The following is a 15,598-nucleotide window of genomic DNA, read 5'->3' on the forward strand; positions in this document are numbered from 1 at the left end:
GAAGAAGCTCATCGACGCGGCGCCGCCGCCTGCGCGTCGAGCAATGCGGCAGCGATGTGAGACAGGCTGTGAGAGGCCTAGCGACGGCGCACAGGAAATGTGTGCGCTCAGGCAGGCGGAGGCCATTCCCGCCCCACGCCATGCCGGCGACGCGCCCATCACCGCCGCCCGCTTCCATCACGCACAACGCATCACCGCCGGCCGGCCGCCCTGCATTGCTGGCTCCAAGGCCGCCCGGCTGCGTGCGAATGCGGGCTAACGGGGTGAAGATGGGGCCGGCCAGCAAAATGAGATAGGTTACATACTGTCGCTGCCGTCACGCCGCGGCGCACGTCCTGGGCGGGAGCCCGTCTGATTCGCCGCGGCCGGTGGAGCGGGCAGCCAAGGCTCGGTGGCCGCCTGCGCAGCTGCACACGGCTGCAGCATTATAACCAGCTCGCACAGCGCCAGCGGACGCCCCGAGGCGATCTGTCGCCCGCACGCCGCCCCCAAGCAACACAGCGCGCGCGAGACACGGCCGGCGAGCCTGGTTCCAGGTCATCGCGAGCTCCACCGTGGCGTCCAGCCTTCCGCACCGTCGGAACCCTTGCAACACTCAGCCTGCACCTACGCGCCTGCGCCCGCGAGCTGCCCGCCCGATCGCATGCCGCCTCACACGGATGGCCCAGCCAAAAGGAAAGCGCTCGCTACGCGCCCGAGGAAAAAGGAATGCCCGCGCTCTACCGCAGGTTTCAGCCTTTAGAGTAGAAGCAACTTCCATGACCGCATCGTAGAGAGCAGACGTTTCACGCGCCAGCCAGGTCCCGTCCACTGGCCTCCCCCCCTCGCACAAGGGCTTGCAGGCCACCGCTGCAAGTCATTACCTCAACCCAGCTCCCGGCAGTCTTCCCGAGAAACCCTTGCCCTTCGTCCCGCGGCCGAGCTTCGCGCTGGGTCCATGGCGTCCTCCAAGATCCGATAGGCCCTGTGCTCCCGTGCTCGCCTGGAACTGCGAAGCTTCTTCCGACCGGAAGCCCTCGCCCTCGTTCAGCACCGTCGCCCAGAGCGACCCTATCGCTGCCGTCCACTCCTGCATCGCATGCACCCGATCCCTGTCCGTGCTACTCTCGATCTCCACCGTCCCGTTCTGTTGGTTGATCTTCCCGCGTAGCTTCTTATCCACGATAAGGAAGCCCACTATGTCTTGCACTTCTGGTAGCGAGATCTTGAGCTGCTTCGAGATGAAACCAAGCGTGAACCGCGTGTACGGCGCTACGAGCTTGAGGACTGCCTTGGTACGCATGTTACGCGTCACTTCATCGATGTTTTCGGCAATGAACGGGTCAGCAAGGAGGTCCTTGTTGTTCTGCAGGATCTTCTCGTAGCCGTGAATGTCGTCCCTCTGGTACGCATCTACCAGGTCTGTCATTGCTGCAATGCGCGGGTCGTTCTTGTACGGCTTCGTCTCCTGCGAGTCGAACGGGTTGATGTCCGATCCCATGAGCATTGTCGTGAGCACGAGGTACTTAAGAACCTGGATCCGCTGCAGTGATCCTGCCTCGTCGTAGTTGCGGAAGCTCTCGAAGAAGTCGCTCTGCGCTTCCTTCCAGTTCTCTGTCTCAAGATCAGCTGCAGTCGAGATGAGGCCGCTTACGTGAGGTCGTACCTTCGCTCATGTGCATCTTGCCACCGCATTCACGGATGATTCCCATGATCTTCGGGTGAGGGACCGCTGAGCGCACCTTCAACGCACGCTGGTACAGTGCCTGCACACGCGCGTCAGAAACCTGTCTCGCCCCGCATGAAATCAAACTGACCTTGAGCCGCTTGTTGTTCCTCGTCTCAGCGTACATCAGAATCTCCAGCGAGTAGACTTCCAATGAATACGTTCCCTTGCTCGGGTCGTCCGAGCCGTCCGCCATCTGACACGCCTTGTGAAGCTCTCGTAGCTTCTCGGTCAGCTGACGGTAGTCCTTGCGCTCCAGCCAGAGCTTGGCCAGTTTGATGTTCGTCTTGAGCCACAGTCGTTCGTTGTTGGTGCTCTGGAACGATTCGAGCGTGAGTGCGTAGAACTTCTCCATGCAGCGGTATGCCTCGTCATCCTCTGCGGCCTTCTCAATGAAATCCAGCATGTTATTGATTGACTTCTCCGAGTAGTTCCGCGTGACAGCCGACTTGACGTAGGTGAGCAGCTCCTTGTAATGCTCGACGGCCTGTAGTTTCCAGCGTCAATATACAGCCCATAATTTCCGCGGGGGATGGTTGCTGCTAAAGCGTAGGTACTGACATCGGTGTACTTGCCGAGCTTGAACTCGAGCTTGATGGCTTGCTTGAGACCCTTGAAGCCCCTTCATGCTGTCAGCCCGAGCTCTGTGTAGGTGGAGTTTGCGGCGGAAGCCTACCAATCGCCCTTCTCCTCCTCCAAGGCAGGAACACCCAAAAATTCCTCTATGGCATCCTCCGGGTTGTCGGCCTTCATCTGCTTCGCTCCGTAGTACTTGTTTTCAATGTCGACATCGCCGGTCTGCTCGTCGTCGTCATCTTCATATTCGAAGTCGTAGCTGACGGGTGGTCAGCGAGATCCAGATCTAATAGGTGGGCAGTGCCGCAAGCTCACTCCTCCTGGTCCGACTCTTGCATGAAATCATCGTCGGAAGACATGGCGGCTGGCCGGGCGAATTCGCGCGAGTAGCTGGAGCTGCGCTAAGTCCAAGCGCTTGCGGCGTGAGAGGCGACGCGGCTTGGGCGCGTGGAGTGGAGCAAAAGAAAGTTTACGCAGTAGTTGGGAAGCTGTGGTGTTGCCTTGCAGTCGTGCTGTAGGTCCGGGGAGCTAGGTGCGCACGGACGCGCCCCGCCACTTGCGGCGATTCTTTGGGCTCTTGCCCGACGACCGCCGCCGCTCCGCCGCGCAGAAACACCATCTCTCGCGCAACGGTCACGACACACTCGCTCTCCCAACTCGGCTGTGGGCGTACATATTCCTTTGAGGACATTTGCGACAAAGTCTCCCCGGAACCGCTACCTCTAGCGCTGGTCATTTCGCAGCCTTGCCACTCGACAACGTTTCCCCCCAGGCAGCTTTTCTCAGGGTCGATTTGCGACATATTCGCTCCATCACACCGCCAACATGGGAGGAGATCTCAACTTGAAGAAGAGCTGGCATCCGCTCTTAATGAGCAACCAGCGGCGAGTATGGGGTAAGTAAATCACACCAAACGTTGGGCGCAAAATGCTAACTTCTTGTAGAGGAAGAACAGAAGGCGCTGGAAGAGCGCAAGCGTATCGACCAGATGATGAAGGAACGTGCGGAAGAACGGGCGATCCAGGAATTGCAGGAAATGCAAGAGGCAGCAGGAGGCAAGAAGAGATTGAACCGTGTGGACTGGATGTATTCTGGGCCCTCCAGCGGCCAGACAGGCACCACAGAAGAGATGGAGGGTTATCTGCTTGGCAAGGTACGTTTTACATGTTGCAGACATGCTTTCCAACTGCTAACCAAGTCGCAGCGTCGGGTCGACAACCTGATCAAGAACGACGAGAACAAGAAGTTGGAGAAGAACGCTAGCCAGGAGTCCTTTATGATCACCCAACCGAGCGCAAACAATCCCCGCGACAGTATTGCCAAGGCGTCGATGGATCCAATGGCGGCGGTCAGGCAACAAGAGCAGGCTGCATTGGAGGCGATGATGAACGACCCCGTGCGTCGTCGCGCTCTTCTTAAGGAGGCAGGGGGATCATCAGAGGGAGATCGCAAGCACCGGAAACATCGCCATAGGGACGAGGAGAGCAGGCATCGCAGCAGGCGCCATAGGAGAGATGACGATGACGAGAGACGGCACAGCCACCGCTCACGCCATCATCGCGATTCTCGTTCGCAGTCACGATCGCGATCCCCTCACAGGCGGAGCCGTCGCGACGAGGGACGTGAGCGTCGACGCGACGAGGAGCAAGATCGTAAGCGGGAGTCTTACAGGCAGCATGCCTCCCCGCGTTCGCGGTCTCGCTCTCCCTACGAGCCCCGCAGGCGTGACGAGCGTCGGGATCGCGAATATGCCAGAAAAGACAACCATCGTGCCAGGGCACCTTCGTCTCGTTCGCCTTCTCCCGATCGTCGCAGAGCACCGTCTCCGAGGACCCAGCAACGGTCCAACCCACCGAGGCCAGCCAAGGACGATGCCGAGGAACGTGCTAGGAAGCTTGCAGCTATGCAATCGAGTGCGTCAACCCTGGAGGAGGACCGCAAGAAGAGGCTTGCAGCCATTGAGGCTAGGGAGGAAGAGGAACGCCTGGCGGACGACAAGAAGCGGTCCGAAAAGGGTCGGTTTGTGTCTGGTCTGCATCGTCAAGCGCAGGACAATATTGACCTGGGTGAGCGCCTCAAGAGGTCCAGAGGCGGCCTTGAAAAACTTGAGGCTTACTGAGCGCGCATCTCGCGGTGGCTACGAGAGGGGCTTTTTTTGTTTTTTGTTGATGCATAAGGATCCTTACAGTCCTTGTTTTTTGCTCATGTCATGGGTAGTTGAAGCTATCGTCCGGACGAGAATGTCGAATTTTTAATTCTACATCCACGTCCGGACGATGGCTTCAACTACCCACGTATGTTATTTTTCTAAGGAAGAGCTGGGGCGGCGGCGGCGGCGGCGTTTGGGTATGGTTTTGGTCAGGGCGTCTGGCCCATTAGGGTACTCAGCCTTGAAGAATGCCAAATTAGGCATGGCCCTTGTATTCAACAGGCCTAAGAAACAGTAGTTCGGGGTTTTTCTTAGCGAGGCACGACATCATGAGCGCCACGACACAGGTCAGCGCTCAGCACACGTAATAGACGTATTCCACACCAACGGCCCGAGGAAAAGGATGCGAATGAGCTCAGCTGATGGCCACTTGGCATATTCGGCGCAAATCTAGCCGTGCGCGAGGCGGCTCGCCTTGTATTCTATTGGTGATGGATCCTGGCAGTGCAGGCGCTTTGCACGGAGAGCCGTCTTCGGCTGCGCTGGTACGGTAGCCCCATCTCGCCGGAGCGCTAAATTAGGCGTTCGGGCGAATCTCTAATCGATCTCCATCATACACCTACCTCCAGCTGCACCGCGCACCCTCCCGCCGACCCCCCAAATCTTGACTGTTGTGGCCGTCGCACTTCTCACGCTCTGCTCGACCGGTTATGAAGCCTGACTGCGTATAACGTTGCCCTCGCCCACAACGCCTGCCGCTTCGCATCGACCCGACTCCCGACTCAACAGCCGCCTCGCCTCCCCGCCCCAGCTTGCGCGCGCATCGCATACCCTAGTGCCGACGTCACGCTCCGACTCCGTCCCCGTCTCTCCTTCATTTCCGGCTCTCCTCTCCACGCTCCTGACCATGCCTCTCTGCGGCGGCACCAAGACTGTTCAGCGGAAGCTCGTGCTTCTGTACGTATGACCAGACCAAGACGGGATCGGGCCCGCTGAGGGCGCGTGCAAGTGGGAACAACGCGAGGGCGAGTGTGCTAACGCCGGAGAAAACAGAGGCGACGGTGCATGTGGAAAGACATCGCTGTTAAACGTCTTTACAAGAGGGTGAGGTCGCTGTTCTCGAAGCCGCCTCGTCAATTGTCTTGCCGGTCTCGGTGCGGATAGCTAATCGGTCTCAACTCACACAGATACTTCCCTACGGTATAGTGAGTCTCAGCTGCCGCCACTGTCCTCAACCGGACACCGAGCTGACAACTAGTCTTTTCGCAAAGCGAACCGACTGTTTTTGGTAAGCTTACCAAGTCCTCGCGGCAAACTTGCGCAGCGGCTAACTTCGAGATCCAGAGAACTACGTGCACGGTAAAAATTGCCAACCCTTGTTGGCCGCACGATGACGTCGTTCTAACAGGGTGCAACTAGACATCTTCATCGACAATGTCCATGTCGAGTTGAGCCTCTGGGATACGGCTGGCCAGGAGGAATTCGACCGGCTGCGCTCGCTATCCTATGACGACACCCATGCTATAATGCTCTGCTTCAGCGTACGGACACGCCAACGCGCCAGACAATCTATCACATTTCGACTAATGCCTCAATGCGACAGGTCGACTCGCCCGACTCCCTGGAAAACGTCGAGACCAAATGGGTTGGCGAAATTGCGGAGAATTGCCCCGGCGTGAAGCTCGTGCTCGTGGCACTCAAGTGCGACCTCCGAGAACAGACCGACGGCGACGATGAGGACGGACAGCAAGGCGAGAAGCCGGCGCTCATCAATTACGATCAAGGTCTCAAGGTCGCAGAAAAGATTCGCGCTTTGAGATACCTCGGTAAGCAATGCGCACCGCACGCGTAGATTGGGCCCGATAATTATGGCCTGATTTTTGCTGTCACCCTTGTTGGCAACACAACACGTGAGATTGCTGACGACTGCACAGAATGCTCTGCAATGAAGAACAGAGGTGTCAACGAGGCTTTCACGGAGGCCGCAAGAGTAGCGCTCTCTGTCAAGAACGCAAAGGACAACGACGCGAAGTGTGTCGTTATGTAAGGAGTGAGGACCGACGGGGCGCATCGGGCGTCCCACCTATTTCCTTCTGATTTTCTTCACCGGCAGATACCTTCAAGCGTCGGCCATCGGAGTTGGAGGCGTACTCGGCTACTTCATGGCGCTGATCACCACATCTGCGTCACAATTATTGATATGGGGTTTGGGTGGAGGCTTTGTTGTTTCATCTCTTCGTGCCTTTCTTCCTGCGTAGACCGGCAAAAGCCAACGTGCATTTTCGACTTGATATTCTTTCCTTTCCGCTTGTTTGCGGCATTGTCTGTTCATTTATCGTCTGTTTCAAGTACGCCGAGTAGGTACCTCCGTTGCGCCTTGTGATTTCGTGGTCTAAATACTGTAAGCTAGTCCATGTGTAGCAAAGGCTCAAATACAGGCGCGAGTCAAGGTTTCACGTTGCCTACAAACGTCATAAGAGGTAGTTTCGAGGCGGATATCATTTCAAGTAGCTTGCTGCATAGAGAATTTTGACAACACAAGGCGAGGGCATGACTGGGACATCTGGGTCGAATTGATCGTGGCCAAAACGAAGATCGGCGCAGTGATTGTGCAGCGTCATAGCATGGAAATACTGCGGCTCTTTTTTTCATCTCCGTCCAAGTGCCTCGGGAATCCAGAATATTGAATTTTTTTTCAGGAACGAAGCATGATGTCCCTAAATAAACAGCGCCAGAGCCATGCCCATACTGTATCCGACCCAACTTCAACCACGCCCCTCAACCCTTGCATCTCCTTAGATCGTGGTCTCGTACGGGATGGGAGTGACGGTCTCGGGACGGTTGTCCTTGGTGCTGACGGTCCTGGCCTCCCTGGGAAGGGCAGGCTGCCTCTTGAGCTGGACGCTCTGGCCCTCGGCCTTGGCGGCCTTCCTCCTGGCGGCGTTCTCCTTCACGCGGTTGATGAACTCCTCGCGGGAGCGGGAGTGGCGGACGTGCTCGATGCGGACGTTGATGCGCTTCTCGATGTAGCGGTTGCCGACCTGCTTGTAGAGGATGACACCGACCGCGGACTTGGTGACGTTGTAGACGACGCCGGTCTTGCCGTGGTAGACCTTGTAGGGCATACTGCGCACCAGTCAGATTTCCAATCTCTTGCTTCATTCAATCTTCCGCGGCTGGGACTGACCCCTTCTGGACGGCGCCGTTGGCGACGACATCGACGATGTCACCGACCCTACAAAATGACATCAGCAACGCGGCGCATGCATGGTGGACAAGCAGCGCAGCTCACTTGTAGGTCTTCAGGTAGGTGGACAGCTTAATCGCGCCGTGGTTCTTGAAGCCGCGGCTGAAGGCATATCTGGTGCCAGCGCGGAGACCTGCGGAGTGACCCATTGTGAAGGAGTTGTGGCTGGCGGTTCGGTCAGTTGCGGCGGAGCGAAGGAGTGCAGGTCGAGGGCGCACGTACGGAGGGAAGTCGGGAGGTCGTTGTTGCTGGCGTCGCCGTCGTCTCGTAGCAAGCGCGGAGTTGCAAAATCTCAGCTGGGTGTGGTCGGCGAATCATTTCCCCGCCCCATAAGCGAACGGGCGTGGCCACACCCGCGAAAAACATCGCGACCGTCTTCTGCGCCTCACGACGACAACGACGACCACCGCCTCTCTCCCTCCGACTCCGAGACGCAACCATGGCCCCCAGGAGTTACTCCAAGACCTACAAGGTCCCCCGTCGCCCGTTCGAGTCCGCGCGTCTGTACGTTGCTCCTCACGGCCACTGAGCGAGGCTTGTTCCTCCGCTTAAGTCGTTGAGAATGGTTGATTAATTGGCTGCTGGGTAGGGATGCCGAACTGAAGACTGTCGGCGAGTATGGCCTGCGCAACAAGCGTGAGGTCTGGCGCGTCATGCTCACCCTCTCCAAGATCCGTCGTGCTGCCCGGTACGTGCGCCGCAAAAGAATTTATGCAACATCAAGATTGAACATCTTTTGGCTGACAATTGCGCAGTCAGCTGCTCACGCTCGACGAGAAGGACCCCAAGCGTCTTTTCGAGGGTAACGCCCTGATTCGCCGTCTCGTCCGTGTCGGTGTCCTCGACGAGTCCCGCATGAAGCTCGATTACGTCCTGGCCCTCAAGGTCGAGGACTTCTTGGAGCGCCGTCTCCAGACCTGCGTCTACAAGCTCGGTCTCGCCAAGTCTATCCACCACGCCCGTGTCCTGATCAAGCAGCGCCACATCCGGTAAGCCTTGGGCAAATTGTCAGCACCGCAACTGGTCACATCCATTCTAACATCTTATTACAGCGTCGGCAAGCAGATCGTCAACGTTCCTTCCTTCGTTGTCCGTCTCGACTCCCAGAAGCACATTGACTTCGCTCTCACCTCGCCCTTCGGTGGTGGCCGCCCCGGCCGTGTCAGGAGAAAGAAGGCCGCCGCCGCTTCCAAGGGCGACGACGCCGGCGAGGAGGAGGATGAGGAGTAGATTACTCGAAAATCATGACGGCAGGTCGGTCGAACGGGTTCGGTTTCTGAATTTGGGGCATGGGATTCTACCTCAGCATGGTGTCCGGCTTGAGGCATATCTGGGAAAATTAGATATGCAAATCAAAAAAGGTGCCCCGGTTCCGTTACGACCCTTCTGGATGGCTGGCTCTTCCACAGTGGAGCGTGGTCCCGTAACGTGGAATAAAATTCTCTATTTGCTTGATATCCAACTGAATTGAAACTTCCCAAACTCATTGATATTTTGAGATGTGCCGAGAACTATTCCAAAAACTTTTACTAAGTGCAGAGGGGCATTGCATTCGGAAGGCTGGCGTTAATTTGTTTTTCGCCCCTGTCATGAGCAGTTGAAGCTATCGTCCGGACGCATATGTAGAATTTTTAATTCGACATATGCGTCCGGACGATAGCTTCAACTACCCACATGCTGTTCCGCCTTAAGAAAAATAAAAAAGGCATACGTCGCCGTGAGTCGACCATCCGAGGGGGTGGCAGCCTAACTATGAGCCAATTCTTTAGAAACTTCTCCATGATGTACGAGCGCGTACGTACAAGCGCGTGCGCGCTTGCAAAACCACTTTCTTTTCCTATTTGGTATATGGTCCAGCCCGGGCGTGCATATGAGCGACGAAAAGTGGGGCTTCGGCGATGAGTACAAAAGGACAACATATTGGCGACGGTTCAAGATGAGACCTTGAACCTGCTTTCATTCCCTTCTTTTCCGCCAATCAGCTTGACTCAAAGACACATATGATAACACTAGACCCCGTGAGTTAGATGAAATAAAAGTTCACCAACTCGTAAATCCAATAGAGCACGGTGCCCGAAGTAGTATTCCACGGCTGATTAGAGAAGAACTTATACCGACCATACACCAAACTCATGCACTTCCAACAAGTACCTCTAAGCCGACTAGCAAATAGGAGAGCATCTTAGGAGTAAAATCGTGCTGAGCCGGAAATCCCATATCCTTCAGAGACACCTCTAAGTGACAAGGAAATGAGATGGATAATGGTATTAGCTGTAGAGTGGGATGTTTTGCCTTTTCGATGGCTGATTTTTAGGATAATACAATGACCTCCGGCTAAGTGCTTTCAAGACTTTCTAACCCCATGTCCTCTCCTTCTCTCCAAGCGCAACCACATTTGCTTAGTACTGGCTGGCGGCCTGCTGGCAGGCCTTCAGCTGGTCAAGGTACCAGCCGCAGATGGTCAGAGAACCCTGGTTCTCGTCCATGCACTTCCTGAAGTTGTTGATGTCCTGGGCGCACACACCAGAGCTCTGGTTCTGCTGCTGGCTGTAACTGTCGGCGACGGCAGTCTGCTGCTGGGGAGCTTCGGCGGGAGCGGAGGAGCCGCCACTGAAGAGACCACCGATGGCATGGCCGATGGAAGAACCGACGGCGACGCCGCTGTAGATGAGTTGGTTAGCCTCTTCTGATCGGACACATGCTTTCGCGCCACCCGGTTTCCGTCGTTGGGAGGCAGCGTCGTCGGTGCCACCACCATTCCATCCTATATTTCGGCCGAGCGCACGGCTTTACGAAGGCATTCTGGCTTCGCGGCGCAGCGGCGACGGTGATGGCACCAACTCCATCGCGCATTTCCCCCGTTGACTTGCTCTTTTCGCAAACTCCTCCTTCGGGAACTTTGGGACTACTCACGCAGCAGTGCTGGCCATCTGGCCGAAAAGACCGGGGCCCTGCGACTGAGGAGCCTGCATCGGAGGCTGGGCCTGCTGGGGTGCCGGAGGGTGGGCGGCGGTCGAAGCAGGGCGAGCCTGCTGGTGCGGCGGCTGCGGAGGCGCAACGGCGGGCCTGGCGGGCGCCGGAGCGGGCGCAGAGCGACGGGCAGGAGCAGAACCACGGGACTGGCGAGGCATGGTTGATGATTGTGGTGTTGTTTTGTTGCGATGGATTGGAGAAAGACAAGTTTGGCGGGTGGAAGGGTAAGGATGGTCGTGGAAGAGCGAATGGCCGAGGTTTGAGTGCAGGCCGTTGGCAAAATATTGGAGAAGTTCCGGAGGCCGAGATGCGCGACGCACGGATGTTTGCCGCCGCTGCTCAGGATCCGTACAGGGAAGTGCGCGATGTCGAATCAAAACCCACGGATTTGCACGCTGTTGAGGAGGCGGGAATCATGCACAGGGCTGAGCTACAGCCCCCTCTCGCAGCCGATGGCTAGCGCGAAGAATAGCAGGGCTCCCCAGCTCTTCCTTAGAAAAATAACATACGTGGGTAGCTGAAGCCATCGTCCGGACGTGTATGTAGAATTAAAAATTCGACATTCTCGTCCGGACGATAGCTTCAACTACCCATGACATGAGCAAAAAACATCGGCTGCAAGAGAGGACTGTATCAATGAGGATTCGTGTTCAAGCTGATGACAAGAGGATATCACATGTTCCAAGAAAATAATAGCAGCACCCAGCGTCCTCCAACGCATACTGTGCTTCTCGACCTTGGATATCCATCTACTGGCCTCCGGCACATTGGCGGCAAAAGATCAAAGTAACGGCGAGAACTCCAGGACAGCAGTAACACCCAGGACTGATGGCCTCTTGGTCAGATCTTTCGGCTCGTCGGACTTCAGCTGCTGATTGGGGACACTGTCGGGTACGCGCTAGGCGGACACTGCCGCAACTCCTGGGAATGACTTCATGAATCATCTGCGGGGTCGGCTAAGGATCCAGGCCGCTGCGCATCTTCACGATATCGAAAGGCTGCATGTCCAGTTTAGGTTATTTATGAAGTCTAGTATGCAATTAAGACAATAGCCAGAACTGTCTTGGATCCTCCAGTGCACTGAGTGGACGAAGGTGCTTTGAGTTCCATTCCCGCATCATTCTGGGGCGCAAAGGCGGTGAATTCCCCGGCCGGTTCAGGCGGTGGCCCTCCCACTTCCAGCATGCAGCCTGGCCGAAGAAACGGACCCTGGGGCAAAATTGAATATACAGTCCCCTCGTGCAGCCGATGGCTAGCGTGGATTTTTGCTCACGTCGTGGGTAGTTGAAGCTATCGTCCGGATGAGAATGTCGAATTTAAAATTCTACATACACGTCCGGACGATAGCTTCACCTACCCACAAACGTCATTTTTCTAAGAAAAGAGCCGGGGCATAGTTGTGCCTGGGGCTTTACTATTCTTCACGCTAGCCTTCGGCTGCGAGACCCCCCTATATTTTTCTGTCGGACGCTCCAGTAGAGTTCTGCTGGTGATCAATCATGAAGTCCATCAAGGTACGGCCAAGAGTTGCCCTGAAATCAGCGGCGGATCCTCGACCGTTTCCGGCGCTGAAAGTGCATGTGGAGCACTGAATTAACTTAGTTTCCAACAAAATTTATAGAAATAAAATTTTGTAGCTTCATTGAATGTCTGGAGGCAAATGCACTAATGTTGAAGATGATGGAGAGCAGAATCCGAGCGTTGCCAGTCACGGGAGCGAATCTGCGCCCTTGGAGGCGATTCATCGGCCAGCGTTCTCAAAGAAGCATGTCGCATCAGCGAGAAGGTGAATGAAGGATTTGCCTTGTAACTGCTCGTGTGGCGTGGTTGTGCAAGCAGGTGGAAGGCGCGAGGGAGCACATTCTTGGCGTCAGTGGCCTAAAGCGGTTTAGGTACCCAATCGTAAGCGAACCGACTTCCGCACAGGAAGAAACCACCGGCCGCGCTTGCCTGAGTTCATTCTCTTCGGACTCCCATCGACGACAATCACCTGCACCCGCTGCTTCCACTTCCAAAAGCCTCCGAGCCGACCAGCCAAAGGAACAGCAACCCAGTGATCCTCGACAACAGTCAAGATGGTGAGCCTGACCCTCCACCCGCGCCCGTCAGAGGAGGAGAAGGTGGCGAATCGACCCGCTGCACGAAGCACACGACATGGACACGACCCGCGACCGACCTCGACGACACACGCGTTTGCTTCTGCAATGGGGACGATACTCGGCCAGCCTGAGTCCATTGAGGCCACTTGCGGCCATGCGACATGGACATGACTGGAGCCCGGTGCTGACATTTTTTCGCGTGCAGGTTCTCGCCGTTGACCTCCTCAACCCCACTCCCGCGGCCGAGGCCCGCAAGCACAAGCTCAAGGTTGGCATCCTGCAGCCCGCTGCACGCTGAACGCTGGCTGACCTGCTCCCAAGACCCTTGTTCCGGGCCCCCGCTCCTTCTTCATGGACGTCAAGTGCCCCGGCTGCTTCACCATCACCACCGTCTTCTCGCACGCCCAGACCGTTGTCGTTTGCCAGGGCTGCTCGCAGGTCCTGTGCCAGCCCACCGGTGGCAAGGCCCGTCTTACTGAGGGCTGCTCTTTCAGGAGGAAGTAAATCACTCGCCGCGATGAGCTAGTGGCAGTGCAGGGCGTGTTGTGAAAAATTTACGGTGGTGGCGGTTGCTTCTCCAAGGGACACGAAATTCATGGACTTTCAAAAAATGGCGTGTTAGAGACCACACGGAATCACCTTGCAGGATAGAAGAGGGATCCATCCTGGTTACCGAATGCGAAGCAATCCAGCACCGCTGCAAGGCGGCGGCTGAATCGAACAAAATCAGGAGTTCCGGATATCTTGGCGACATGATTACGCTTCTTTCTCCGCGTGTGCTGCTGGTTCTGGCGCGTCAAAGCTCTCTCCTTCCCTTTTCTTTTCCTCTCTGCTTTTGTGTATAACGCATGCTGGGAGGGGAGATGATGACATTCGCATGAGCCTCCACTGCCTGGAGGCGAGGACCCGTTTGTAGCATCGAGGATACCTACAACATGCTCTCGCGGTCTTTCTTGTAACACAATTTCTCAACCAAATGATGCGCGATTGTATCCGCCCATGACGCTTTCGTACAACGAACTGTGAAGCTCTAGCGAATGAAACGTGCAGATTCCGCCGGCGGCCACCGGCGGCCACCGACGCCCGGCTCTCTCCAGTCTATCTCCGCTTTGACAACCCCACAGCTAAACTGATTGCAGCGAAATACCACACGCGCCTAGGTCCCACCTGCTCATTTGAGTATTTTGCGGCGCCCGTGTTTCTCATTTTCCGTGTCCTCAGCTTTTTTTTTTTCTCGCCCCAATGCCGTATCAACGCCCTCGTCTGGGCGTTTTAAAGAGGCACGTTTCCCCGCACGCAAGCCACTTTTTCTTCGTACGCCTCCCACCTTTGAAGCTAGCTGCACCGCTCCTGGGCGAATAGCCACATAGTTTTGCAAACATTTGCACACACGCAATCCCCAACCAACCCTGCCGCCTATAGCAAGACAAACATCAGCAAAATGCCTCTCTTCTCGACCGCCCCCTCCACTGATGCCGACTGGCAAAAGCTTGCGGAGGAAACTCAGAACAAGCTGGCAATCGAACAGTCTAGTGGCAAGGACGTTGTATCGAAACTTACGCTGGAGAGCTTGGCTAAGACTGTCGACCACACACTGCTTAAGCTTGACGCCACAGAAGCGCAGATTGATGCAGTATGCGAGGAAGCGAAGAAGGACAAGTTCGCGGTATGTTCAAAAACAGTCATTCCTTTATTTTTTTTATACGTTTTATCTTTCGTGTTGTCGTCAAGAAAGAGGTGGGCTGGCTCTTCTGTTGCTGTTTAATGGCTACATTTTGCGGTCTCTTTTGCTGTATTTGTTGCATTACAAGGAGCTTTGAAAGTCTCTTCGTTTTATTCAGCTCTTGACCCTCTGAATTCTTAGATTGCATACCTGTAGATGAAGAGCTGCTCAAAACCAAGCCGTTTTGAAGACAACCGACAATCTTTACCATGCATCGATATACCCCTGACCTAAACTAGCTGTAATCTTGGATTTGGTTTGGCATGGTTACTAAAGAATATATCTCTCAGACTGTCTGCGTCCGCCTCAACTGGGTTCCCCGTACCATCTCCAACCTCCAAGGCAGCGGCGTTGGCGTGGCTTGTGTCGTTGGCTTCCACGAAGGCACCTACACTACAGAGGAGAAAGTAAAGTAAGCTCTCGTCTTTAGCTTCACCTGCAGCCCATAAACTACATCGGCGTCTAGAATCCAAATAGGGATAAACTAACGCCATCGCAGGGAGGCCACCGCCGCTGTCTCCGCCGGCGCCACCGAGCTCGACGTTGTCATCAACTACCCGCAGCTCCTCGCTCACGAGTACAACAACATCTTCACTGAGCTCGCCACCCTCCGCGGCGCCACGCCCAACACCCCCATCAAGCTCATCCTTGAGACCTCGCAGCTCCAGCCTTTCGACATCGTGGCGGCGACTACGCTCGCCGCTTTCGCTGGAATCGACTGCGTCAAGACGTCGACCGGCTTCAACGGCCGCGGCGCGAGCGTTGAGGACGTGCGGACGATGGTGGCGACGATCAAGGCGGTTGGCAGAGGAGAGGGCAAGGATAGGATGTGGGTCAAGGCGAGCGGCGGCGTCAGGGGTCTCGCGAGCGCCAGGGAGATGCTGCTGGCGGGCGCGGAGAGAATCGGAGCAAGCTCTGGTGTGACTATCATGAAGGAGGCGAGGGAGGCTGTCGGTGCGGACGGTATTGTCGGGGAGGGCAACAAGGGGGCGGAAAGCGGAGCTGGCTACTAGAACATCAGGGGGCAAAACTTTCCAAGGGGAATAATTTGAAACGGGCATAGGCAGTGGTATGGAGCTGGGCTTGGTCAACGGTCTCAGCATAAATTGTTGAAGGAGTCAAAATA

At 56.0% G+C, this 15,598-nt stretch overlaps 8 protein-coding genes across 8 annotated transcripts; 5 read left to right on the forward strand and 3 right to left on the reverse strand.

Moving 5' to 3' along the window:
- Positions 1–859: 859 nt before the first annotated feature.
- LTHEOB_8770 (Cop9 signalosome subunit 2) lies at positions 860–2,640 on the reverse strand (the record flags this gene model as incomplete). Its single annotated transcript, XM_035518284.1, has 6 exons — positions 860–1,593; positions 1,646–1,745; positions 1,797–2,192; positions 2,267–2,327; positions 2,382–2,540; positions 2,597–2,640. 6 exons carry the CDS (start codon positions 2,638–2,640, stop codon positions 860–862), a joined length of 1,494 nt encoding a protein of 497 aa, XP_035370075.1.
- Positions 2,641–3,106: 466 nt separating this feature from the next.
- On the forward strand, positions 3,107–4,400 carry LTHEOB_8771 (CBF1-interacting co-repressor CIR; the record flags this gene model as incomplete). Its single annotated transcript, XM_035518285.1, has 3 exons — positions 3,107–3,176; positions 3,226–3,434; positions 3,486–4,400. The coding sequence occupies 3 exons, from the start codon at positions 3,107–3,109 to the stop codon at positions 4,398–4,400; spliced, it is 1,194 nt and encodes a 397-aa protein (XP_035370076.1).
- Positions 4,401–5,337: 937 nt separating this feature from the next.
- Positions 5,338–6,477, forward strand: LTHEOB_8772 (Rho3 protein; the record flags this gene model as incomplete). Its single annotated transcript, XM_035518286.1, has 7 exons — positions 5,338–5,387; positions 5,618–5,635; positions 5,702–5,718; positions 5,775–5,789; positions 5,850–5,971; positions 6,034–6,256; positions 6,365–6,477. 7 exons carry the CDS (start codon positions 5,338–5,340, stop codon positions 6,475–6,477), a joined length of 558 nt encoding a protein of 185 aa, XP_035370077.1.
- Positions 6,478–7,225: 748 nt separating this feature from the next.
- Positions 7,226–7,826, reverse strand: LTHEOB_8773 (60s ribosomal protein l21; the record flags this gene model as incomplete). The annotated part of the gene is made up of 3 exons (XM_035518287.1): positions 7,226–7,556; positions 7,618–7,665; positions 7,723–7,826. The coding sequence occupies 3 exons, from the start codon at positions 7,824–7,826 to the stop codon at positions 7,226–7,228; spliced, it is 483 nt and encodes a 160-aa protein (XP_035370078.1).
- Positions 7,827–8,116: 290 nt separating this feature from the next.
- On the forward strand, positions 8,117–8,907 carry LTHEOB_8774 (40s ribosomal protein s9; the record flags this gene model as incomplete). Its single annotated transcript, XM_035518288.1, has 4 exons — positions 8,117–8,181; positions 8,267–8,365; positions 8,433–8,666; positions 8,730–8,907. The coding sequence occupies 4 exons, from the start codon at positions 8,117–8,119 to the stop codon at positions 8,905–8,907; spliced, it is 576 nt and encodes a 191-aa protein (XP_035370079.1).
- A 1,169-nt stretch (positions 8,908–10,076) lies between these two features.
- On the reverse strand, positions 10,077–10,808 carry LTHEOB_8775 (CHCH domain-containing protein; the record flags this gene model as incomplete). Its single annotated transcript, XM_035518289.1, has 2 exons — positions 10,077–10,338; positions 10,591–10,808. 2 exons carry the CDS (start codon positions 10,806–10,808, stop codon positions 10,077–10,079), a joined length of 480 nt encoding a protein of 159 aa, XP_035370080.1.
- A 1,917-nt stretch (positions 10,809–12,725) lies between these two features.
- LTHEOB_8776 (Ribosomal protein S27e) lies at positions 12,726–13,253 on the forward strand (the record flags this gene model as incomplete). Its single annotated transcript, XM_035518290.1, has 3 exons — positions 12,726–12,728; positions 12,955–13,017; positions 13,071–13,253. 3 exons carry the CDS (start codon positions 12,726–12,728, stop codon positions 13,251–13,253), a joined length of 249 nt encoding a protein of 82 aa, XP_035370081.1.
- Positions 13,254–14,190: 937 nt separating this feature from the next.
- On the forward strand, positions 14,191–15,485 carry LTHEOB_8777 (Deoxyribose-phosphate aldolase; the record flags this gene model as incomplete). The annotated part of the gene is made up of 3 exons (XM_035518291.1): positions 14,191–14,415; positions 14,763–14,884; positions 14,972–15,485. 3 exons carry the CDS (start codon positions 14,191–14,193, stop codon positions 15,483–15,485), a joined length of 861 nt encoding a protein of 286 aa, XP_035370082.1.
- Positions 15,486–15,598: the final 113 nt, after the last annotated feature.

The sequence above is a fragment of the Lasiodiplodia theobromae genome (genome assembly GCF_012971845.1).
Source record: "Lasiodiplodia theobromae strain AM2As chromosome Unknown scaffold_28, whole genome shotgun sequence".
In the NCBI taxonomy this organism is placed as follows: domain Eukaryota; kingdom Fungi; phylum Ascomycota; class Dothideomycetes; order Botryosphaeriales; family Botryosphaeriaceae; genus Lasiodiplodia; species Lasiodiplodia theobromae.